Genomic DNA, 25,567 nt, shown 5'->3' with positions numbered 1-25,567 from the left:
ACTAGAGACTTGCCAGTAATCCAATATGACAATCATGGATAACCAATCATAGTTGAACATGTGCCACCTGTCCGAGCTTCCTTACACTCTCTCTAATGTTCTCTGCGATAGCCCACAGTTGCAAACAACATTGCTTCCAGTACAAAACACAAATTCAACTATTAGACATTGCTTTTTATGCTGATCATTGTACAGTCCTTCATTCAGCTGATGCACCAGACCACTTTACCATTTGCTGCCTTGAATCCATGCTACTCAACGAAACCGATTTCACTGAAAAATTCCTTTATGTCTGAGTCTCTCCTGATTACAACATCTAGAACGTCGACTGGCCTGACAAAAGCAAAAATATGGAGGCATTAATGTCCTCCTAAGGCTGACATGGCTTAACCTATGGGTGCAACAACCACCAAATGGCTTTCATGCACCTCTAGTGTCCCCTTTTGCCAGGACACATGTTCTCCTAAAATCTCCGACTTCCATCATTCAAGCTACTCTTAAGGTCTCACTTGCTGACCCAACAACCAGAACTTGAATGTAGCCTTCACCACCTATTAACCCCCAAAATCAAATAGCTTGATGAATCTACAAATCTGCACCGGCAGCAACCACTTCACCTGCCATGCACATAGGCTCCTCTTGTGGATTGATTGCCCAACCATCCCATTACATATTCCCCATACCAGACCTGCCCCAGAGGACAACCAAAATGATCCAAGCAACTATTCCAGTCTTTAAACAGTTCACTGTTGACCTACTGCATGATGACTTATTTGCACATTCCTGTGCATCTAACCCCACTTTTGGTCCCTTCTCTCTCACCTCTACCACTACTGATGCCTAGGCCCAGTCAAAAAAAACACCCTCTGCTCATCTAAAGCCATTGCGCACACAGCACTTGGATGGCAAGCATTCAGTCCGAAAGCAGAAGAAGCCACATTTTTAGCTGTAGGATATGTCCCAAATCTGAAGAGCATCCACTGGAAGCTTGTTAAAGAAAAGTTGACCTCTAAACCACCAATCTCATTTCAATACAATACAACCAGAACCGTCAAAGAACTCATTGGCTCCGCCTTTCTGCTACCCTCACGGCCATGTTGATGCATTACCTAGAAAGTGGTAAACCAGAACACTCCGTAAAAGACTTCCTATCTTCTTTCTATGCTCATCAAATATAGACCAGGTTCAGTATCTGGTCTATACTTCCTCGTGCACTAATCACTAGGTTTCTTGACTGAATTGATCAACCCTTGGCGTCTTTTACCTCTTATTTCCAACAAGACTAGGTTGTTTATAGTGTCCGGTATCTGATGATGAAAGGATCGTATAGAAATTATGCAAAAGGTTTGTTTTTCCTTTTTGAATCTCTATGAGAATTCCTACGTCTATCTCTACTCGGAAAGTCTCACTTATTGTAGCATGTTGTTTCAGTTGTTTTTGTACGGAAGTTTGAGCAATTACAGGGTAGTGATTTTTAAATTGGAGGCTGATAAAGCAACTTTGCAAGTGTTTTTCAACGTCTGCCTAAAGTATCGTAGAATTGCATACTCTTTTTTTGCAATCCCTTATAGTGCTGTGCATCTACTAGGTTGCTATTATTTCTGTGGAGCTATTTATTAATCACACGTGTCCAACATTTGTTTCAAACCTGCCTCAAAAAGGAGAAGGTGGATTTCCTCTGCTTGATTGTTTTAATATCTCAAAAACTCTTTATGACTGGGCAAGTGCCATTTATACAGTTTCTTTCATGCTTGATTACCAGAATAGGGGGCACTTGCATGTGTTATCAGTTTTTTGTTCTGTATAATGTCACATGGTTGCTGTCCCTTCAGGTGAATGTATTTTGGGTGCATGATGAAAGAGCCAAGGCAGCATCCCTCCCTTTCGTCAACTTGCCCCCTTGGATCATAATTGTAGAGCAGCCTTGTGAAGTGCTTATAAGGCGTTCTTTAAACCAAATACCTGGAATGTGAGCGCTCTGCCTGGTGTTGCATTTAGTCATTTACTCTTAAACATTTTGCAAGGTCCATTATAGTTCGTAGGCCGTGTGTGGCAGGAGGGGAAGAGGTCATTCGATAGCTGAAATGTGGGTGACTAGGGTTGATGGAAGCATAGTTGTTACTTCACTTTTCGGAAGCTATTGGAAGGGGGAGAGGGTAACCTGGCACAATTGGTCTCTGGCCTGCATTCAGGACATCTGAAGATACTTCAGTGAGTGGGAAGGCAGAGGGTGCGTGGAGAAATAATGGCTACCAGAATCACAACGGTGAGTAATGTGTTTTTCTTTCCATGTTGGGCTTGTTTTGTGCTGTTAATTTGTGATGTTGTTTGCATGTTGACTGTAAGTAGAACCTACAAGGGGTAATGAAGTCAACTTTACATTGTATTATTGGGTGAAAAGTTTCCTAAGATATTCTCCAGTGTTGATATCTTCTATAAGCTGAATGCTATATTTTTCTGTATGGGCTCATATTTTTGTATTTAATGTTGATGACCAGTTCTTCACTTCAATCATTTTGCAAACCTTGATGCTACAAAACTAAGCTCCTGGAGTACCATGTTAATTTATTTTGTCTTATGCGAACAACTGCATTTTCACCAACTTTAGGCAAGTTTTTGGGAATTTTTTTTGTGGTCCTTTAAACTCTTTCCCCCCACTGCTTCATTGTGTCTGCCTTTTTAGGTCTCTCCTGAGCCAGCGCATGCGCTGCTTTTGCGAGACATTTAGTGAGTGGGCTTTAAAAAGCCGACCACAGCTTTTTTTGTGGCCTAGTGTGCGGTAACGCGCATTCCTCACATCGCTCGCGGGCACCCTTACAGCGCACGATCAGGCACCATCTGGCTTTCCTCTCGCTTGCTCTCCCAAGCGTGCGCTTCAACGCTCCTCCCCCTCCCCACCACAGAGCGCGTCTCGCGGCCGCGTGTCTTGTTTTTTAAAACTTTAAGCGCGAGGCGCGTGTGCTTGTTTTTCCTGTCCCGCCATTGTCCAACATCTATTTACTCCCATTTACTCATGTCCTGGGGAAAATACCAGGTGCCCTTTGAAATGGTGAACTTGACACTGATTCAGGACCCATATTAGTGAATAGCTGACCCTCGACTACCATGCACCCCCACCAATAGCTTCGAGGCGTCACTGTATGCACACAACTAACTACTGCCGGACTCCTTCCTACAGGACTAGAAATATTATTATTTAGTATTGCAAGATTCTATACTCACAAGAGCCCCTTTTGAAACCCACACGAAACGGTCTGAAAAGATCACAGTCAATATTCATAGAATTTCGGTTTATCACAAGTATTTGTCCCCAATGCACAGTTGTTCCAAAGCGGAGGTCGGGGGTCCTTCAAGAAGTTATTAAGTTCATTTGCGTTATTTCAATTGAGTCAAGACTACTAATCCCAGAATGGACTGATTTCTCGAATGAAAACACACCACGGTTAAAGTTGAGTTCTAGTGGCATGCAGTAGCTTTTTTAAAACTAAATAAATGCAGGTGGGCAATCGTGTGCACTAGAATCTATGCCTGCTTCGCTGTCTGCCAGATCGCGGAGACTCCCAATTATTTGCACCAGGCCATGTGCCTGGCTGCCCCCTTTCCTGTTTACCCGTTCTCTAAAATGGACTAGTCCAATACGAATGCCCGCCTTTCGTCATCACTCTCTCCGGATGGTCAGAGCTATATGATCTCTCCGCTGCAACTTTGCCCCATCCGCCTGCCTCCCCCCGGAGTTGGGGGTGCCCTCACTTACCACCAGTGGTGCCAGGCTGCTGGAGTTTCTCTCTTTAAACCCTGACGCTTGGTCGCCTCTTATATATGGCTCTCTGCAAGCCTTGCCTTCGTCACCAGCCAGGAATGCGGCCCTGACATGACCAGTTTTTCAAGAGCCGCTGTGCTTTTTTCTCTCCCCTGGTTTGCAAGGTGTTTAGCAGCGCAAAGCGTCACCGCGAGCAGAGCCAAACCTGTTCCCGGCAGCCAGTGCACTCCCTCGTAGTCTTGAACGTTGGACAAAAAAAGAAAAATGCCCCACAGGTTTGCAAGATGCTGGAGGTGGGTGAGTAAAGGCGCTCCACCCAGAGAGCGCTCTCACAGGCCCAACACCCTGCATCAGCAGTATCTGTTTATGACTCTTGTTCAAGTTTCGATTTGATATGCTACGTCGCATAAGTACGACATACACCGCTTTCCATGCGTTTTTTCACTGTTCGAAATCCCTTTGGCACACTGCCTGGGATAAACATGGCGCAGAGTGGATTTCAGAAAGACTTACTAGGGTGTAAGAAGAAATAGGAAAGGAGTGCCACTTCCCTATCGGGGAAGACATCATGAAGTTCACGGACTCCTTCGTTTATTTTTGTTCATTTTTAAATCATTTAATACTCAAGCACATAAGAACACTGCTACTTCTGATGGCAGTGTGCAAGCCTAAACACCCTACGTCTGGGGGAAGAACCCTGGAACCACTCGAGACCTCATGGGCCAAATGTGGGCGCTACATCTACAACAAGCATTTGCAATGCAATAGGTCTCGCATTTACGCAACTTTGAGCTATTGGCATTGTAAATGACTGCCTTTTATGTTTTGGTTTTTAAAACATAAATAAAAGGCATTGTCATTTATAATGCTAATAGCTTAAACTCTCTCAAAAGCGAGACCTATTGCATTGCAAATGCTTGTTCTGGTGGCTACTTCTTCCTGCAGATTCTGTGCCTGATTAATCTGGTTCAGGCACAAGACTGAATCCAGAAAAGTTGAAATAGCTCTCCTGTGCTAATATGTTGCGTCTGAGCTTCTGCTCAGCAATGGTGTCTCCCTATATTTGACATCACTGAGCTGCATATGGCACTCATTTTCATATATTACATTGTGGTGCCCTTGGGGCAAATGCCTATCATAAAAAAGGTCAGGTTCTCATAAATGCTGCCTCTGTCAGCATCCGAAATCATTTTCGCAATGCCTTTGCTGCTCTTGAAGTATGGATCTTCTACCTGCCTTGACGTCTGTTTACGGTTGTGGTTCATGTATTCAATGGGTATCGAGCACCAGGAGGGAACTTCTTTTATGTCTAGAGGCCATGACGAGCAATGTATTGTCACCTTTTCAGCTCCTGTTCTTGGAACAGATAGAGAGGGATAGCCTTGTTTTTGAGTAAGTTTTCAACACCAACTTTGAGACTGATCAAACTGAGGACTCTTCCTCTGTGTCACTTCTGATCTCAGGACATGTCTTGGGCCATTACCCAACTCTAAATTAGATATCCTCTTAGGATTCATCTGCAGGACATGAGCTCTATTCCACGCTCTGTTCCATATCGGTGTCTGGTGCTGCCGAATCTACTCCGGCTTTTCCTCTCCTGCTAACCCTGCTTAACGTTTCGCTTTCTCTCAGACTTTTCTTTCAGTGTGTTTTTGAGCCGCAAGTCACCTGCAGGACAACTTGGTTCCAGTCAACCCCTGTTGATGCTCCTGAAGTCACCCCACTTATTGCTGAATGTCTCAACAATTGTTTCAGTATTGTCTCAGATAACGGTGGTGTGCACGGCATTGGTTCTGGTTCCGCTTTTGGAGTTGTCTAAGGGCAGAGCAGTTTTGGAGAGGTGGAATGCTCCGATTCTGATACAGATCCTCCATGGGTTGTCCCCGTTTGACCGTTGGCTGTCTCTGAGCTCGTCCCTTCTTTTAAGGCAGTGCTATGGAAGGGGATTGAGGTCTTTCAATTACATTTGCCAGTTGCAGAGGTCAAGACTAGCATTGACAGAAATCGCAATTTAAATGCTTTTATAAACTAATCCTTTAAAGGCGACATCTCCCTTCCTGGCCTCTTTGAGAGCAGTGTGTGCTTTATTGTGCCTACAGAGAAAGAGTTGGGGAGGAGTAGCCTAATGCCTTTGATGGGTACTGAGACCAAAAGCAATAGTTTTCTTCTTCCTCTTCCCTGCCAGGCCTTTTTATTGCAATCTCATGGGAGCGTATTTGCTTGATGGGAAGAATATTTATTTACCCTGACACTGCTATGCAGGTGCAAGGGCCTTGTATAGAGATTGTATGTTTAACAACATCATCTGTATGTCCATCCGCAGGTCATAACATATTGTCAGGCAGACAGACCGGTGCTCTGAGAAAGTTAGTAAGGTGGATTGGCCTCTTCTTAGGCTCATGCGATTCCTGGCACAGGTTCTTAGACCTGTGGTCTGCGATTTGTATATGTTGTTCTACTGAATGTACATTTTGTTCTTCGGTACTAGACTGCTGGATGAAAATTGTGGTGTAAAGTTCATTGATTTGGAACTTACATTTTCACAGCGTACAATCCCTTACTTGTGAAGGGGTTTCGAAGTGTCTTCAAGCTCTTTCTTTCCTGTGGAAGGCCGTCACTAGTTTATGTGCTTCTGCTTTTTCAGAAGACGACACTTACTGACGGTAATGCATAGGTCATGGCACCAGTGGTGGATTCGATCTGTTACAGGTTTGTTAGGTGTGTCTGCCTCTTATCTCATTCTGTCTGACATCTAGGTGCTATTAGATGTCTGTCCTTTCTTTCCGTACTGTTTTGTTTTTTATATATCCTGCCAAATAAAAAGGGGAGCTCACCCCCTGCTTATTTCCTGATTTAAGTTTCATGTTCATTTTAGTAATATCTTGGCTGGTCAATTCTCTTTAGATATGCTGTTCCAAAAGAGTGCTGAGCAGCTCAGGAAAGGGCCGTTGTCCAGCTGCATCTATTAATAAGAGTATAACTGTATTCAGTGTTGCAGATGTCGTGACCGCTTTGCTGTGGTAAAGCTATTCCCTGGGCACTATCCGGCAGTGTTCTTAGATGAGATTTACATTGAACGGTTATGTGGGATTCAGTTCAGTTCTTTTCTACGCATTATTTTCTCCAACCTCTCCTTTGAGTTATGAATGCCTTATCGGGCCCGAACGTCAAGGTTTTTGATTGAGTTCTATCCTGAGACCAACATTTGCGAGTATCTCTTAATATTGATGCATGAAATGATGTTCTGCAGGTAGAAGCATTCATCAGAGGAATAAGCTAATTATCATTGGTATTCATTTTTTGGGGTGGATACTCTGCCTGCATATTCTTCCCTAGCTTAGGACTATTCTTTTACGTTTAATGAAGTTCTAAATTAGTGTGGATTTGCATTTCTGCTAGTTATGCCAACCTCCTCTGTTCTGCCACGGTGTGAACTGAGGATTAGAGCACCAGGGTGGAACCATATGTCTCCATAACAGTACATCCAGGAAGGTACCGAAGTAGAGTTGGGATCCTGGCATAGGAGAAATATTTGAACTTTTTTGCGAATCCTGTTTGGCTCTTAAAGGAGATTCTTTCCCACTCTGCTAGCTATGCCAAACTTTCTGTATGACCGTTTCAAACACGCCACACGTTCTTTCAGTGACACTCACATTACATGCAGTGGTATGAGTTCTGCAAATGAGGTTAAGAGAAATCCGTATTTCAGTTCGAGAATCGGTAGTGGCCTTGTGGCTGCTTTGGTCAGTTCCTTTTTCAAGGAAGGGAAAGAGTGCTAGATTTTTGTTCCACTATATTAGCTAAATGGACCGCAGTGTATAGGGGGAAAACTGTGTTCACCTCCACCTGATGGTGAAAAATACTCCGGAGCATTTTTCAGGCAAATCCAGACTAGTCCTCTAGTTTAGTCTAAAACAGAGCTAAAAATCTAAATCTTCAAGAGTGAAACACTCCTGGGTTGTGCAATGTTCCTTTTTTTAACATCTGCAGCATATCCTGCACATTGTTTTGAAGTTCTTTAATACCCAGGATGTCTGCATCCGTTCCATACCTAAGGCTACAGTTGCCGCCTGATTACTTGTTTGTTTTGTATGTGGAGGGAGAACCTGTTCCCTCATGAGTTAGCTGTGGGATGTTCCATTGAAAGGTTTTGTGTCAAGAAGCCATTATTGTTGGCTGGCTTTGTGATAGTATTCCAGGAAAACCGCCCTATTAACTCTCCTATTCCTACAAACTGCCTCCTGCAGAGCACTGCAGCTTTCTCTGGTCTGCCTATGAAATGCTTGTTCTGCTGACCTATCTGTATATACTTCCACTTGACTTAAATTCTACTGAGAAATATTTGTTTTTTGATTTTAGTTTTTCACTCATTAAAGCGCACCAACCTTTAGACTGAATTGTCCCTTTTCAATAAACTAGCCTAGCATCAGTAGTCTTTCATGAGAGCAGTAAATGTTAGATGGACACAAAGTAGGCTTGAGCATCATCAAGGTATGTGCTGTGGGCTTCGTACCTGGGCAACATCTGCAGTAGGAATGTTAGCTGTAATCTATGGGATAAGGGTTGGCGCAAGATTGAATCCACTATCCTTTTTTGGGGGCAATAACAGAAGCAAATATTCTAATAAAAAAGAAACTAACTTGATTTATAACCTACCTATCCCGTTTCCATAGCCATACAAGAATCTCGCTTCGGGAGAGTTACTCCTGGATCATCGTTCTCAAATTTGCTTGGTCAAAAGCTTCAGTTTTTGTTCCAACTTGTTGGGTTGAGGGACTCACTTTTTGATGCAAGTTATAATATAGACGCTACAGCAGTGTGGCTAAATGCCCACTTTTTTGAGAAATAGAAAATGTTACTAAAATTAAACTATGGATAGAAGACATTCCTTGCGTGCTAGATCAGACTTTCAGTATTGTTTACTAACTTCACTCCACAATTGCAACTTAACAGAAATATTCAGCCCAAAGCATGCTAGTGGAGTCACCCCCCAAGTTATTCACAAAAACTCAGTCTTTAGGATTTCCGTCTATTCTAAAAATATATCTTCATGCAAATAAATACTCTAGGTCATACAGCTAAGCCTTTTTTTCTATTAATACAGTTCACCAAAGATGTTATTCATCAATCTAATACTCCTTCCTTAAGGTTCAGAACTGCTTTGAAGGAGCTCCATAGGTTACCCTCCCTCCCCCCGATTTACTTATTAAGGGATGTATTCATGAATGCTTTGGGGAGAATTCATAATTTAATGATGTCAGCCTCTCCATACTTGAGGATAATTACTATGTGAAAGTAGCTATCTTATTCAGTGATCAAGGGTAACAGTCTCATTAGGAAAAACAGAATTTCTTAGTTCTCTTTTGGCCTTTAACTTCTCACTAAAGGTTAGCAACTTACACTGACCTTTGGGTAGTTTTGGTCAAGGGCTTTCTCAACACAACTGGGAATGTGATTGCGTTCAGACTTAATTTTCAATAGCTTCTTCATCTGCGGTTGGGGGGGGGGAGGATGAAATGGAAGTTAAACACATGCCTGTTGTCCCATCTTCAGGCCAACAGTGGTCTGTCTTGAAGATTTTACCATTTTAGTATCTCATGAAACCACAACATCTGAAAAGATCCCATCCTGGTCCTCTCTAAACATTTTTAATGTAAGGACATCAAAGTGGACACCAGGTGACTGATGGGGTGGGGGTGGGACTGGATAGCAACACATCCACTGGTGTATGGTTGCAGGTTCCTGACTAATGAAAGGAAAACAAATTTGACGCATTTACCACAGACATCAATTGTATAACTTTCCAAAGCTGACACAGAAACTTTATGCAGAGGATTTCAGGAAAAGGGGAGAAATGACTATGGATATCAAACAATAAAATCCTGAAGTTATTCTTTGGACTCTGAATGTTGTAGATTATACATTTTCCCACTCAAAGGCATCGGAAAACACAGATTTGCAGCACATCGCTTCGAATGTGGACTCAAGCGCAGAAGCCCATTGGTGGCAATTTTTTTTGTTGTTGCAAAAATGATCCCTTGCATAACATTTTCTCCAGTCCACTCCGTGAGGGATTCAGAATTCCCACCCAGCTAATACTGGTGGCAAATGTTTGTGTTGGACACGTGGCACCTTGAGCAGCTAACTTTTAAAGAACTTTCTGTCCAGCTACTTAACAAGCTCTTATTTCTTAACGACATAACAGTGCACAATTTTAATCCACCATTCTGACCTTTGCAGCGTGACTCCTAAAAATCAGTTCATTTGGACATTTTCACTGCTGTCAGACGTGTATAGAAATGTTTAAATTTGCAATTTTATGTATTAACGGTGTTATTCAATCCGTGTATTCTCTTGTGGCCACACTCCTCTATATCTGATTATTCATGCAGGGGCGGCAGCCTGTTTTGATTCATTAATGGTTATCTTTCAGCTATAAATTTGTATGTAAAATTGACTTTTCTTAGCTCCTAGTTTGTTCCCTTTATGAAATCCTTTTTTATATGTCTTAAACACATATTTCCCGTCGTGAAAAATGTCTCGCTATATAAAAATTCCTAGTGGATTCTGTTACCTGTTGAGCTTGTATAGAATTCATATGAAACTCCTTAAAAAATTACTTTTAACTACTACCAGAAGAGCGAGTCATACTTTCATTTTTTAATTTTTTAAAACATTTTATACGGGTGGCTCACTCTTTGGATCAGTTGGAGGTTTTCAAAGTTGTTCATGATTTATATAGTAATGCTTTACTTTCTCTGTAAATCTTCCACCCGGTGGTTCTCCATCTCTTGCCTCCATAACCAGCTATCAGAATTCCTCCTGTCCTCCTGTGTTATGTTGATGGAACATTAGTTGTTGCTCTGTCTGTTACTAAAGTTTAAAAAAAAAACACTGGCTTGTATCTTGAATAACTTCATGTAAACTATTAACTTTTGTATAACTGATCTCACATTGTAAATGAAGACACTGTGACAGCATCTCAGTTGTGACATACTTCGATGCCAGAAATTTGTGATGACACCACAGACCGATTGATTCCCCCTTTCTATAAACGGGCCAGTGAATTAGGTTGGCCATTTCTCCGCTCCTTCATAAAGGGCTCTCTCGATAACCTGCATGTAGGCTTTCAATGCTTGGTACACCTGTCAACCAAATATGTGGGTAAACTGGAAGCCAAAATGCTGGAGAAGTTGCTAACCTGTACCCATTACTTCTTTGGCATTTTTTGGTTCCATAGTTCAGCATAGAAACCCTCTTCCTATCAATTTCCCTCATCTTCCCAAGCTTTCCACCTTGGCTATTTAACTTCTGAAATTAAATGTACGGTATGAGCAGAGTTTTATAGAGGCTGTCATGAAGGGCAGTTGGACGACTGGATTTGGATTACTTGGAGAGACTACATAGAGATTCAGTTAATTAGCTGTTCCAGTATCTGAAGATGATGCAAATTAATTATTTAGCCAAATATGTAGGAAATACTAATGTTGGAGAAACATTTGCTACAGCAGAGCAAGCCAATTTTATTTTGACCGGAGTCAGGTTCTCCGTGACAATGCGACCTTTATTATTATTTTCCCCAATTGGTACTGTGGTCTTTTCATCCATGTTCTTTCCATAGAGCGAAAATGTGGTAAAGTGAATCAATACAGGTCTTAAAAGTTAGAAAAGCTATGAAAATCCACCATCCAAACAACCTACAAATTGGTGAAATGTCTTGTGGAATGGACAAAACGGGAAGCGGGTGTTCCGTGTATTGAACTATAGCAAATTATTTTATTGTGTGCATCCTGATGTGACAAAAAATTAGATCCTTGATACAAGTTGTCTCTTTCACTTTGCAGCTAGCAGTATGCTAAAGATGAAAAACCTAGTCCCATATTTCTATGCTTTTCCTTTTTTGATCATTGTAAGAAACTGTGCAATTTTTATTTTGTATTTTCTTTTTAGGTGTAACGTTTGCAGCAAAAGGCTACTTTGATGCTCTGGTTAAAATGGGAGAATTGGCCAGTGAAAGCCAAGGCTCTAAAGAACTTGGTAAGTTGAGGCCGCTGAATGATTTAGACTGAGCCAGGCAAGCATTTAAAGCACGTTGTGACATCAGTTCACCTTCCCCCTTAAATTTAAGGTTAAATAAACAACATGGATCCCACCAGTTCCTGACATTTTGATTAAAACTGGTACTGACCAATTAACAAAATTTAGAATGAAAAATTCTTTTAAGTTTCAGTTTAATTTACAGTTCTTTACTTGGATGAAATCTGTTTTGCAATGTTATGCTTGATTTGTGCCTATTCCTTCTTGCTCAGAAATTGGGTATGTTCACAGTTGTCTCATTAAAGGGACTCACAACCAACTTTTTAATTTTTTTTGCTGGTATTTGTACACTCCACCAATATGCCCTGTATGTGACTTGATTTTGTAAGTGAACTAAACAGAGTACAATTTGAAAAGAAACTGTTGGGAAACACTGAACACACTTGGTATGCACTACATGTGCTTAGCCATAAGTCCTTGGATCTAGTGACTCCCTGACCTATAAACTGACCCTCTTGAGAAGTGTCTCATATGAATAGCTTGGCGACCTGAATCCTTTCTAAAGACTTAACACTAGGTTTTAAGTTTCTCATATACCTTTGCCCAGGATTTTTCTCTTGCAACCTTGCCCATGTCGTCATACTAACTGCAATTATAGTTGCATATCTAGTCACATAGCTGCATGTCCCCAATGATTGCCATGATGACATACACTCAAACAGTACCCATCCTTGTGTCAGGAGCCACCGGCTCTACTAATTTGAGAACCACACCATGTCCTAGCAGCGAAATTCTTGTAGTTTTCTTCCACGCACTGAGAAAAAAAAAACAGAAGTTATGAAGCATTTTAGCAAGTGTGTGTATGTATATGTGTGTGTGTATGTATGTATGTGTGTGTATGTATATATATATATATATATATATATATATATATATATATATATATATATATATATATACACGTGTATATTGCACAAGTACATAAAATCTATGGATTCCCCCCCCCCCCCCCCTAAAAATAAAAAGAATACTTATAAACGCCTCCAAGTTAATCAGAGCTGTTTCTTTGAAGGCGACCACACTGATAACCCTGAGAAGGGGCACTGGCGAGGAGAGTACGAGGTTCTGTTTTTTTATGTATGGGTTACATCGGTAACACGTTGCCCTATTTTTAGAGACTGGAGCGTGCTCTTGCCACCCATACCGGTTATGACCGGGTTTGTTTTCACTCTTACCATGGTGTCTTTTGAAGCCACTGCCCAGTGTGCCCATTTAGACCAGCTCCATTCCAGGCGAGCTACGCATGACTACGTCCACGGTTTTTTCTGACCTCACTTTTAGTATAATTGCAGCTTTTCCATCTGCTTTTAAGACTGCTCTTCCGGTCATGTCCGTGAGAACACTTTTTGTTCTTGAACTAAATAGGTGCTTTTCTATTCGGCTGCTGTTCTATCAGGGAGCAGCAAAGCGTGCTTGGAACGAAGCTACCATTAAATAGCTGGCCGAGCACTTTTCAGAAGATGGCCGTTCTAGGTGTGACCATGTAAATGCTGTACGGCCATGTTCAGCAGGTCCATTGACTGACTGGACAGTTTATCAACCTAATAATTTGCAGGGTTTCTTTGAGTCATGTTTGTATGTTTAGTGCTGTTTGACTTGCAGGCGGGAGGCTTGACATATTTGCTTGGCCTCTTGTGGTGAGGTGGCGGTTCCTGTGGTTCTTGCTGATTAACGCTTTTGAGTAACCTGATCTCCCGGGCAGAGCACGCTGTACAAGTTAATATCCGTGACCCCAGCTTCTCGCTTATTAGAATGTAGTTTCTTTTGCCAATAGTTGAGTGTTTATTTGTGTTTGTTGCACAGCCGCATTTGTCCAGTATCTTATGCGTCCCTGCCCCCAGGGAGACTCTGTGGCAGATTTCATGATTTATTATTTATGGCTTTTAAATCTCTGGAGGAATTCTCTCCACAGCACAGCAAGATAAACCTCTGCATCATTGCCCTAACTCTCCTCCGAGACCTAATTTCCTTTCTATTAATAATCTCTTCTAAGAACTCCCTTTTGGAGAGTTTGCCTGATGGTTTGCTAGTACATGCACCAGGCTGCCCTCAGGGTAGCCTTCGAGCAACAAGCGTGGCTTTTCCTAGGCTTATTACTGAAGAGTTAGGTGATGAGATTTGTATACATTAAAAATAAATGGCGATTACTGCCTGCAGGCTTTCCTGGTCAGGTGCTGCTGTTCTGAGGCCCACTGGGAACTCGAGAGGTTTATTTACTGGTCATGCCTCTGCAAGTCCTAGATGACTGTGGAAGAGTCGGTCACAACTTTGCCTTTAGGGCCTCTGAAGAAGTCCCAGTCTTGCTCGTGCCTCTGATAAACCAGCAGACACTTGGTTTCTGTGAATCAAATGTTTATAGTCTGACCCATTCTGTTTGACTGGCCTCAAATCTGGGGTGTATTGCTGATAATTCTGAGTGGTTGTAAAATGGGATGTTTGACAACGTTTGTTGATTTTCATTTTACCTATGGTTCAAGTTGCAGCTCCTGCCCCTCCTTTAACTAGGGTTGTTGCACAGTGTTTGTGCTATTTATTGTTCTGTTTTCCTAAGCCTTTACAAGTCCATCTCTGCTCCAGTTAACGCCAGAACAACAAATGTGTTATAGCACTATCTGAACTTTGTATCATGCGTTTTCGTTGTAAAGTTCCCTTTACACTGACATAGTGTGGTGGTCTCTGAGATGCAGTGCAGCTCTACAAGCACTTGCAGATTTGTTGATACCATTCCTTGAAATGGGATAGATACTGAAGTTAACACGGGTAACTTTATATGGGTCATATGCACAGAACAGTGGGTGTGCTGTGGGTTAAAATAAGGTTATTGCGTAGATGTTTACTTACTTGTCAATTTCCTGACATGTTGTAATTGGGCCTTGGACTACGTATTCCAGTATTTCTTGATAGTCGAGAGCCTCTTAACTTAAACATTGATGTAGCAGCATATGACTCTGTGATTGTCTGTTAGATCTGTGTGACATATTATGCTCATCGCACTAATAGAGAGTGAAAGGCCAGAGCAACACAAAAAGCATTGTTCAGACTTCCACTGCTACATTTTAGTCTCACTAATTCTTTGGCTTCAGGAGAACATTTATGGAGGTCAGCAAGTTTTTACAAAGTTTCTGTACGAGACAGGAGGGCAAATGTCCTTGAAGGAATGAGGATGCTTAACAGTGGGCCGTGTTCTTCTGCCCTGCGTGGTATACTCTATTTGAAGTTTGATTCAGTAGCACAATCTCTGTATGAGTAGTTACATTTTTAGAGCATGTAGAATAGTTCACTAGAGACTGATAACTGGGTTCAATCAGACTATTGATCACAGCTAATCGTGGTGCTACACTACGCCGTGCCTGCCACACAGATCATGAGTTCTGTGATTACTGCTTCGCATTCTGCATCTTGAAAGTGGTTTCAGGCCCACTGTCTGTGTCACAACGGGCAGTCAATATGCATGAATATTAAAATGTCTATTACAAGTTACACTTCTGAGCGATTTGATGACCACAACATGGGCCGTGTTTGAAACTAGGCTGTGTGACACCCCCCCCCCCCCGCCCCCCCCTCCAAAAAAAAATCCACATGGCAAAATATTGGTTGCGCAATGTAATGGAATAAAAAAAATGCTACTTAAAAAAAAAAAAAAAAAAAGTGATGGCAAAGCCAATTGGTCGGACTTGCGTTTTGAGTCTTAAACATAACATTTTTTTAAAAAAACACTGCTGCAGTGAAAAAAAAATACTGCTCTCTGTATGCGATCGACGGTAATGAAGAGAACATTTAATGTGTGGCGATTTCGAGTGCTATAATGCAATCACTCCTCTGGATTTGGAATAATACAACAGCCCGTAGCATCAGATGAGAGAGAAATACTACTCTCACCTCATGGCCAAGGTCCCTTTCTAAGTATATTTTAAAGCATTGGTAGCATATTCATTTCAGTGTAAATTCTTTCCGACTTTAAGAAAGCTATATAGTAGAAAATAGTGCATGGGTTGTGTTCTATGAATGTTCCATATCAGGCTTTAGTGATTTGTTAAGTTTTATTTTCCGGTACGTTGCTAACCCATGTTGCTGAAGAGGAGATAGTTTCAAAAAGTTTTTTTTTATTCCCAGCAATAGTATTCCCGTTCTCACATGGCTAGCCAATGTCTTGTGATGATCACAGTCAAAGTGGTGACTTGGGGAGCGAAATCTACAGGAACCCTGATCCTGTAAAATTAACTAAAAGCGCACCACTCCTAATAGAGTGTAAAAGCTCCTTTTGTTAATACCCTGGGCTGCCAGGCTCCAGTTCCTGTTCTTAGAGCGGAGTCTGACCGCAGTGCACTCTTTCCAGCAGCCGCCCCTGGCAGCTTGTCGGCCTCTGATTGGAATGGTAATAGTGAGTCCGTAGAGCTTAAGAAATCCTCTTAATTGGATTTTCAGCGTTCAGTAGCTTTTTTTTCTTTGTGTTGGCAGAGTTCTCGTTCTGAACCTTCAGTGTCTGAGTTCACACGGAGAGTGACAGTAGATGGAATACTGATCTTTTCACATGACAAACACCCGTGCTGCAAACATAAAAGCCAACTGCTCCATTGGCGTAAAACAGGTCACCTACTTATACACTTTTCGTCCATCATAAACGTGTGGTAGAATTTCCCACCAAATAGCAAACCATCCATTATTGTTTTTACAGAAAGTGTGATTTTATTTTTCCAATTGAACAATGGCTATTTGGAACAGCTGCTAATAGAGTCTTACATTCACTTTAAACCAAGAAATAACTTTTCAGTATACACTTAGAGGATGCACAATTGCTGCAACATGTTTAAAGTAAGTCTGGGAAGTAAAAGTTGTCAGGAAAATCAAATGAGGGCTGTTCTCGCTAGAATGTAAATAATTAGGTAGAGGAAGGCGTGTGGGAGTTAGTGGCTTACTTAGCTGGTGGTGTTAAGACTAAGGTAATTCATGCATTATTTGTCATGAGCTCTGATGTGATAAATGTTGTTACTCTTTTAAGGTACAATTTGTGACGACTCCATGCACATTTGTGTTTCCTACTGATGAGTAGCGGACCCCGACATCAAGAGCTAGAGCCTCCCAATGGAAGTGCTGGCAGAAAATGGTATTGCTGCTATTCCTTGTGTGATTGGTGTAGGAGTGTTGCCGGCTAGAGCCAATGACCCTTGCACTAGAAGGTTAAGTCAGTTGAAGTGCCAAGGAAGCAGGAAACTACCAGTATGCGTACTGTTCAATCAGGGCTGTTTGATTTCATTCTTTGATCAGACAAAGGCTTTGGCAAGAAGCAGCGGCGGATACGCAGTAGGAGCTGTGCTAGAGTGCAGAGGCAGTATTAGGATCTGGATCATCACAGGAAACAAAAGTTGTGTATCCCATCATCATGAGACATGAATGGAGAGAGACCTTGCTGCCAGAAGCATCTGCTAGAAAATTGACTGCACACTAGCAGTGGACAGAGGCACTTGCACTGATGTAATGGGTTGAGAATTACTTCTAACGTTAATGCCAAACTTGGTGCTGAGATTCCTTTATGGATATCGAGATTGAGGTACCATTTATAAATCTTCGTTAATTTTATTATTTTGAAAAAAGGCAAGTCATTTTATTCTGTGTAAATTTTAATCTCGTGTCAATATAGTAATGAGCTTTACATTTGTGTACTTATATACATATTAACCTAACATGAATGTTGTGTAAATATTTCAGAAGTTATTTCTCGAACAAGAGAGTATTGAGCAACTTTATTCTTATCACTATAGCGGTTTCAATATTTTAGAAGGTTTATCTTGGGGCTTTCTGTTAATCAACATTTACTGGTTACAGGTTTATTAGTGTTCAAATGTAGGTTTGACTTTTTGGTGAGTTTATTTGTATGTGATTAAAGTATTGACGTAATATAGTGTGCTTCTGTTCCTTGGTTTATACAAGGTATGAAAGAATTATGTAAGATTGGTGAGGTAAGCATGGGTGTGTTCGAAAAGCCTTGTCTTCACAGTTTCTGATCTAAATCCGGTAACTTTTGTACAGAACCTTTTGGATGGATGAGTTTGGGACATGAGAATACCTTGTTCCTGAAGTCTGTAAAGATAACTGATTGCGTGGAATTACGAGAGATACCCTTTGTAATTTGTGCAAGTGCCCTGGTTGTGCAGTAAGTGACTCTGCATGGATTTTGTTGTCTTGTCAGCTAAACTTGACCGTTTTTGTGGTGGTGTGTAATTTATCCGCTTATTAGATTGTCATTGTGGGTCATATTATAACGTGGAGTCGAATAGTGCAGTGTCTTCTTTCAACTTTTTTTGCACAGACTTATTTACCGTGCTATAACTTAAATAAACTTAAGGAATTTTGTAAAACCAGCTACATGATCACTTGAAAACTTATCACGATTCTTTTTTTCCTGTTCACCCCCCACCCCGTCTCCCACCCCCGTCTCTCCCTTCCTTTGTACTAATTACTCTTGACAAGCAAAAGTAACACATGCTTCCCTTAGTGGCCTTGCACGCCCCTCTCCCCCTTTAGTAATTCAAACTACATCTGTCTAGGAGAGCAGCGGGGAAGATAATTAAAGTTTTTCGACCGATCGGAGTATTAAAAGTAGATGCACATCATGTCTCCTTAAAATGGATATGGAGTTTCTGCATGTCTGCCACGCTCTAAAATATCTTTAAGAAAGATTCAAACCTTGTCCTTCCAATTGCCATATTCTCTACTGTTTCCTCCTAGTAGCACAGGGAAAAATCTGCCTGCTAGATTGCTATACCGTATCTTACTTCTGAAGTCTAGCTAAGACTATTGTAAGTGACTAGTCTTCAGACTAATGAACACAGCTATTGTGAGCGTAGCCGGCTTAATGGTCTGAAGATCTGATTGTTCATAAATGATTAAGCTGTAACTGTCCCTGACATTTTCAGCGTTTGACTAATGAGTATGGGGTATTGCAGTACACTGCAACGTCTCATTCTCTCTCTCTCCTATGCTTGCTATCTTTTATGGCAGGATTTCGCAGTCTGTCCTTCCAAATTGTGTGTTTGGTAAACTGACTGGGGTCTTCACTTGCATGTCATAATAATTTTCTGCTCCAGATTGCTCTGCGCTTATGTACATTTGTGTATAAAAAATGGGCTCACTGTAACCTCAGTTAAAAATTTGCAGGTGGGATGATCGAGTTTAGGCCCCCTGTTAAGTTATACATTTTCCGGCGTTCTCGGGCATTTATGAAAAGGCCATGCTGCTGCACTTGGACTAATGGATGCAAACCTGCTGTCTTAGGAGACCTGCTGTGAGAAGACTTTATGGGAACCTCGAAGCGCCACATGCGGCATTATATAGGCTTGCTTCTGACACTGCTGAACTGAGAAGGTAGCAATTATCCTTTCCACTGCTGTCAGCCAAAGTGCACCTCTCTGTACGTGTATTTGAAACCGCCGAAAGGAATGGAAGCTAGAAGGGGAAGGAAAGATTCCTTTTTGGAAATGGTCTTGAAAGGAGAGGCAGGGGGAGATTATTGGCATTTTTTTGTCTTTGTATCTAGGAGGGTCTTCTTCCCACGCAGCGATTACAGTGATAATGCAAACAGTGGAAGAGAAGAAATAGCTGTTCTGATTATTTCAATGGATTGTAGAACAATTGGTGCATATAAGAGCATTGTTGTTACAGACATTCTGCGAGACCAGTTGCCAGGATCCGAATTCTACAAATTGTAGCGTAGAGAGTAAAATATGCCTGTTGCCTTCCTTAAACAACCTAATAGACATTTGGTATCTGTGCCGAATTGAGTAGCTCTGTCCTCTGAAGGTTCTTAAACTGTTGTTTCCTCTTGTTGCATCTAGTGTTCTTGCAGATATCGAATGCTCCCTGATCAAAGAGATTGTCTGGTGGTCTGAGATGGACAGTTTTAACATTCAACCCTAATGAATATTGTTACTCAGCATCTAAAGCAGGGTATGAACATTTCTCCAAGGAGGGGCGTGGCTAGATGCCGACGTGAGGAGCAGTGGACCTTGGAGCTCCTCCGTGTCCTCCTCCCATAGCCATATATCCTGAATAGCGAAGGGGGCCCCTGAAGACACAGCTGGCGGCGGAGGTCCTGGTGCCCACCTGGGGGCAATTTCGGAGTGCTGAGGAGCCGGGGCTCACAGGGATCACCGATTTTGTTCCCAGTTCGCGCTCGGACGGAGCGGCGGACAAAATGGCGGCCGCGCTTCGCCACTGACATCGGAGCGCCGATAGCTGCCCCACCAAACTGAGGTGCCTGTGACACGGCGGGATGCGGCCTGCTTTCCTTGAGGACGCCGGGCGGTGGCAAGTAAGAGCATCCGCGATGGTGTTTACGGAGCGGTGCGGTTTACACAGTGCGCAGTGATAGCCGCCTGACCTTAAAATGGCGGCGCGCGCTGCATCAAGCGGGTCGAGAAGCTGAATCCAGCCGTCGAGGGAGAGCAGCGTTTGGGGTCTCCTGCACTGGCAATCACCCGATGGCCTGGCCTTGGAAGGTACTCTTGGTGTTTGGGGGGCGGAGCAGGTGAGGAGCCTGCATACTAGAGAGAGTATGCGACTGTGAGGAAGGCTCTGGGGACAGTGCTCGTGGAGGCCAGCGGTCTTTGTGGAGGACGGAAGCCTGCGCTTCACACGGTGGCTGAGAACTACGCCAGTGCAACTATAGCGCCCACTGAGTACCCTAACCGGGAGTTGGAGCTGTTCTGTCGCCTTACGTGGAGCTGCCGAGGCTCTGGGGACCTACTGGTTGGTCTTGCGAGAAGGGGACGACGACCTGTGTGAGACGGTGACGGTCGGGAGGAGCGCGACCGGGGGACTGGAGGATCGTGGGAGTGTGCACCCTACAATCTAGGGGGGGACGTATGCCCGGTTCCCCTTCTGGGCTGGCGAACCTGAATGGCACGCTCTGCTGTGAAGCTCCGGAACTGGTCGGGGGCGCCGGGGCGGGTCTACCGCCTTTGTGGGTGGACACGGCCTATACTGACTGCTACTGACCCCCCCTGTGGTCCCCCACTAGAGGCCCGGTGTGCCCCACCGCGGCTGGTTCGAATGGGCCGTAAATCCTGCCGAGGGGCTTCACGGCCTTGCATGTAGAATCCACGGGGCGACAATCGGATGAAGGGGAGGATATGGCGGAACAGCGAAGCCACGATGCGGCGGAGGGCCCCACGTTGGTTGATATCATGCAGGCCATCACCTCCTCGAGGGAAGCTGTGGAGACCAAGATGGACGCCATAGGGGTGGACCTTAATCTCCTGAAGGATGACCACCGCAAGCTAAAGGAGCGGGTGAAAATTACTGAAACGACCCTGGCGGAGGTTCCAGACACGATTTCTACCCTGCAGCGCTCTCTGAAAGTGGTGGAAGAGAAGGTCCGGATCTTGGAGGTGCGAGCAGAGGACAGTGAAGGGCGCTCCCGCAGGAACAATCTGCGCATAGTGGGGGTCCCGGAGCGAGAGGAAGGAGACGATGCTGTTCGATATCTGGAGAATTGGCTGCGGACCGAGGTTGCCCCGGAGGGACTCTTCCCCCTTCTTCGCTCTGGAGCACGCGCACAGGGTTCCAGCCAGACCACCAAGGCCGGGCGCACCCCCGAGACCATTGGTTGTGCGGTTACTCCATTACCGCGACAGAGACCACATCTTACAGCAGGCACGAGGAAAGCAGAACCTCCAAATTTGAATGCTAGGGTGATGATTTTCCCAGATTTCACCAGGGAAGTACAGAGACACCGTGCTTCCTTCCTTGCCCTGAAGCGGAAGCTTCGACAGTTGCGATTACCATACGCCATGCTGTTCCCCGCACGCCTCAGAGTAGTGGATGGGGCGACTACTTATTTTTTCACCACACCACAAGATGCATGGCAGTGGCTGGAGGCACGAAAATCTGGATCGGAGGGGGCTTCTTTGGGGGACACAGCGGAACGCAGATCACCTGAGGCTTCGCATTCACAGAGATCCATGACCCCGCCCGGCCTCCAATTGGAAAGAGATAGGGCGGTGAGGGCGGTTGCGGTGATCAGCCGTGGTGCAACTAGCCCTTGCTCTACTGTTGCTAGCCGTGATGTAGGTGGACTTGTGACTTCTCCTGCCGGCAGCACAAGCGGAGACTCTGAGCCTGAACTTCCTGTGGTTACACCACAGACGGCAGACCTCTTCATGTGAAATGGATCAATGATGCCGGGGGCGAACGTGCCAAGCTGCCACTGGGGAGCAGCTACTGCTCGGACTGAACTCTGGGGGCGGAGGGGGGGGTGCCTCTTGTTCAGACTGATGATTGGGTCCCTTTCTACCTGCTGTAGGTGGGAGGGGTGCCTGGGGGAGCGCTGGGTCCTATTGGGTCAGCACACGCCTCACAACGTTTAGTGACTGGTGGATCGTTGCATTGGTTTGGATGGGAGCTAGTTTGAATGTACCTGTCCTGGGGAGTGGGAGTTGGGAAGTTTCTTGGGGTTGGGGGGGTTTTACAGGGGATTGGCATGCCGCCGAGGGGGGGCAGGAGGGAGGACCACTACGATTCCAGATATGGGTTCCACCGTAGGCTTAAATGTATGTCATGGAATGTTAGGGGCATGCACACTATGACACGCCGGCACAAGATTCACGCCTATTTGGTGAGGAGGGGGGTACATATTGCTATGCTGCAGGAAACGCATTTAACGCAGGTGGAGGGGGCGGCGTTGCAGCGTAGATGGAGGGGGCAGTTGTTCCACACCTCATACTCGGCCTTTTCCAGGGGCACATTGATTTGGATACGGGCGGGGGTCCCGTTTCAGAGCGTTAGGCAGTTGATTGACCCAGATGGTAGATACTTGGTGGTGGCGGGGCGGCTGGACGGTCGGGATATAGTGTTGGGGAGCCTCTACACCCCCAACGTAGCTCAAGCTGACTTCTTCCAGCACCTGTCCGGGAAGCTGGCTCCCCTATTGACGGGTCCGGTGCTGTTGGGAGGGGACTTTAATTGTATTGTTGATGTAGACCTGGATCGATCTCACCCGCCTCTTCCGGATGCTCCCGCACGCAGGCTTGCCGCGACTAGGCGGGCATGGCAGGGCCAGTGGGGACTGACAGATACTTGGAGGGCCCACCACCCGACGGATAGGGACTATTCCTTCTTCTCTGGGCTGCATGAGCTACATGTTCGCCTGGACTCGTTCCTCTGTTCCCCAGGGGTACACGGAGGGGTTACCCATAGCGAATATTTGAGCAGAACGAAGCCTGATCATAACCCGTTGCTACTACTGCTGGATTGGACGCGGGCAAGGCCTGCCATTCCTACTTGGCGGTTGCGCCCGGAGGCGCTCGACGATCCGGTGTTTGGGGCCTCGATCAGATCGGCGATAGATGACTATTTTCTAGAAAATACGGGGTCTACATCGAGCCCGCTTATTGAATGGGACGCGTTCAAAACAGTAATCAGAGGGCGCTGTATTGGGGAGGTGGTGGGAGTCCGAAGGGTGCTGACACGGGAGGTGTGCAGGGCAGAGGATAGGCACCGGGACCTGGAGAAGGAGAGACCGGAACGGCTTGACAGGCAGGGGGACCTGCTTACGGCACGCGAGGAGGTGGCAACACAGGTGTGGAAAGGCTGCGCTCCTTTGATTACAAGGCTTATACCACCCGGGCCCAAGTGGAACGGGACAAATCAGGGGCGCTGCTGGCATGGTTGGCAACCCGGCGCACAGAGGCACGCCGATTCTGAGAATTAGGGATCAGGAGGGTGTGGCGTGTTCTACTCAGCAAGCCATTAATGTGCATTTCCTAGACTATTATAGACTAGTAAGATTGCTCTCGGGGCTGCCAATGGCGCGGGGATCCTAGAGGGGATAGAACTCCCCCAGCTGGATAATGAGGCAGCGGAGGAGCTTGGTAGAGATGTTGAGGTGGGAGAAGTGCGCAGCGCCATCAAACATATGGCTCGGAACAAGACGCCGGGGACGGATGGCCTTCCGGTGGAATTTTATTCAGCGTTTGTGGATGCCCTGGCCCCGAAGTTAGTCGTAGTATACAACGCAGCACGCCGGGAGGGTTGCCTTCCTGCTTCCACGCGGGAAGCAATCATTGTGCCTCTCCTTAAGCCGGGAAGGCCGCCCTGGGACCGGACCGCCTGTAGACCGCTTGCTATGCTTAACCTAGACTATAAGATACTCAGTTGAATCCTTGCTAATCGGCTGATGGCCCACATGTCAACGTTGGTCCACGAGGACCAGGCGGGTTTTATCCGGGCAAGGAACACGGCGATGAATATAAGGAGATTGCTGCGTGTCCTGCGGGCGGACACCTACTGTGGGGAGGAGGCCTGTATCTTTGCAGTTGATATTGAGAAGGCCTTCGATAGCCTGGAATGGCCATATCTTTTTGCGGTCCTGAGGGCGTTCGGCTTAGGAGAGCGCTTCGTGGAATGGACAGCAATCTTGTATAATAACTCCACTGCCAGGGTCCGAACGGGGGGGGGGGGGCTGATCTCTGCTGCTTGCACAGTGGGTAGGGGGACGAGGCAGGGATGCCCACTGTCACCTCTGCTCTTTGCTCTGGCAATGGAGCCCATGGCTGTTCAGGCACGATCGGGACGTCACTACCCGGGGCTGGTAGTGGAGGGACAAATGCACCACATAGCGCTGTATGCTGATGATTTACTACTTTTTCTGGCCGACTCGGAGGAGGCCCTCCGGGGAGCCAAGGGACTGTTGCACTCTTTGGGAGAGGCCGCAGGGCTTCGTGTGAACTGGTCCAAGTCCTGTCTCTTCCCGACTTGCCCAGGCAGGGATGATACGCAGCCGGCGGAGGGGGTCCTGTGGGTGGCTCGCTGCTTGCCTTATCTTGGAGTCCAGATCTACCACAACCCTAATGACATGCTGGAGGGTAACATAGGGCGGGCCATACGTAAGGTTAAGGCCTGTTTTGACTTTTGGGGACAGCTTCCGCTATCGGTAGCGGGCAGGGTTGCCTTGGTAAAAATGGTCACACTACCCAGACTCCTCTATTTTTTTGGGACGCTTCCGATCTGGGTCCCAACACAGGTGTTCGCGCAGCTCAACACATTGCTCACGGGATTCTTATGGGGTGCGGGGTGTCGGATTGTGACCCTGATCACCATGCAGCGCCCCAGGACGGAGGGAGGATTTGCCTTGCCGGATCTAGAGGCGTATTATCACGCAGCGCAGTTCCAGTGGTTCACTAAGTGGATGGCGGGCAGACTTAGACATCGAGAAGAGTCTGATGGGCCGGACCCTCCCTTGGCGCTACTATCCCGGGTACTGCTGTGCTTACCCATAAGGAATAGGGAGCTCCTGACTGACTTACAGGTGGTGCGCAAGTGCTGGAACCGTTTGGCCGGGTGCTCGGGCATGCGTACCCCCTATGCTCCGGAGATCCCGCTGGTGGTGTGTGAGACCCTACCACACGGAGGTGACTGGGGTAGACTACGGGACTGGGAGGAGACAGGGATACTTGCGCTAGGGGACCTATTTGAAGACGGCACCCTCCTTCCTTTTAATGACCTGGTGGAGCACCATGATATACCGCGAGGGGATTTCCTGCTTCATGCCGCACTGACGGCAGCCATTAGGAGACACTGGCGGGAGGGGATGGCAGAACCTCAAACCTTGCTGGCCTGCCAATATGTTGCAATCGCGGCGGGAACGTTCAAGGCGGTCACGTGTCTCTACAGGCAGATTACCCACAGCCTGCGAAAGCCACTGGTGGCCCTACG

General features: G+C 45.3%; 1 protein-coding gene across 5 annotated transcripts in view; it reads left to right on the top strand.

The window, feature by feature from the left end:
- The window catches only part of BAIAP2 (BAR/IMD domain containing adaptor protein 2), a 366,531-nt gene that overhangs the window by 87,912 nt on the left and 253,052 nt on the right, over positions 1–25,567 (top strand). For all 5 annotated transcript variants that reach the window (XM_085617413.1, XM_085617410.1, XM_085617414.1 and 2 more), the window contains one exon: positions 11,711–11,797. In XM_085617413.1, the coding sequence (XP_085473539.1) occupies positions 11,711–11,797 (87 nt within the window). The remainder of the gene's footprint in view (positions 1–11,710; positions 11,798–25,567) is intronic.

Source organism: Triturus cristatus, chromosome 7, assembly GCF_964204655.1.
Source record: "Triturus cristatus chromosome 7, aTriCri1.1, whole genome shotgun sequence".
Taxonomy (NCBI): Eukaryota; Metazoa; Chordata; class Amphibia; order Caudata; family Salamandridae; genus Triturus; species Triturus cristatus.
The sequence above is the reverse complement of the archived record's forward strand: the minus strand, read 5'-3'. Positions and strand labels throughout refer to the sequence as shown.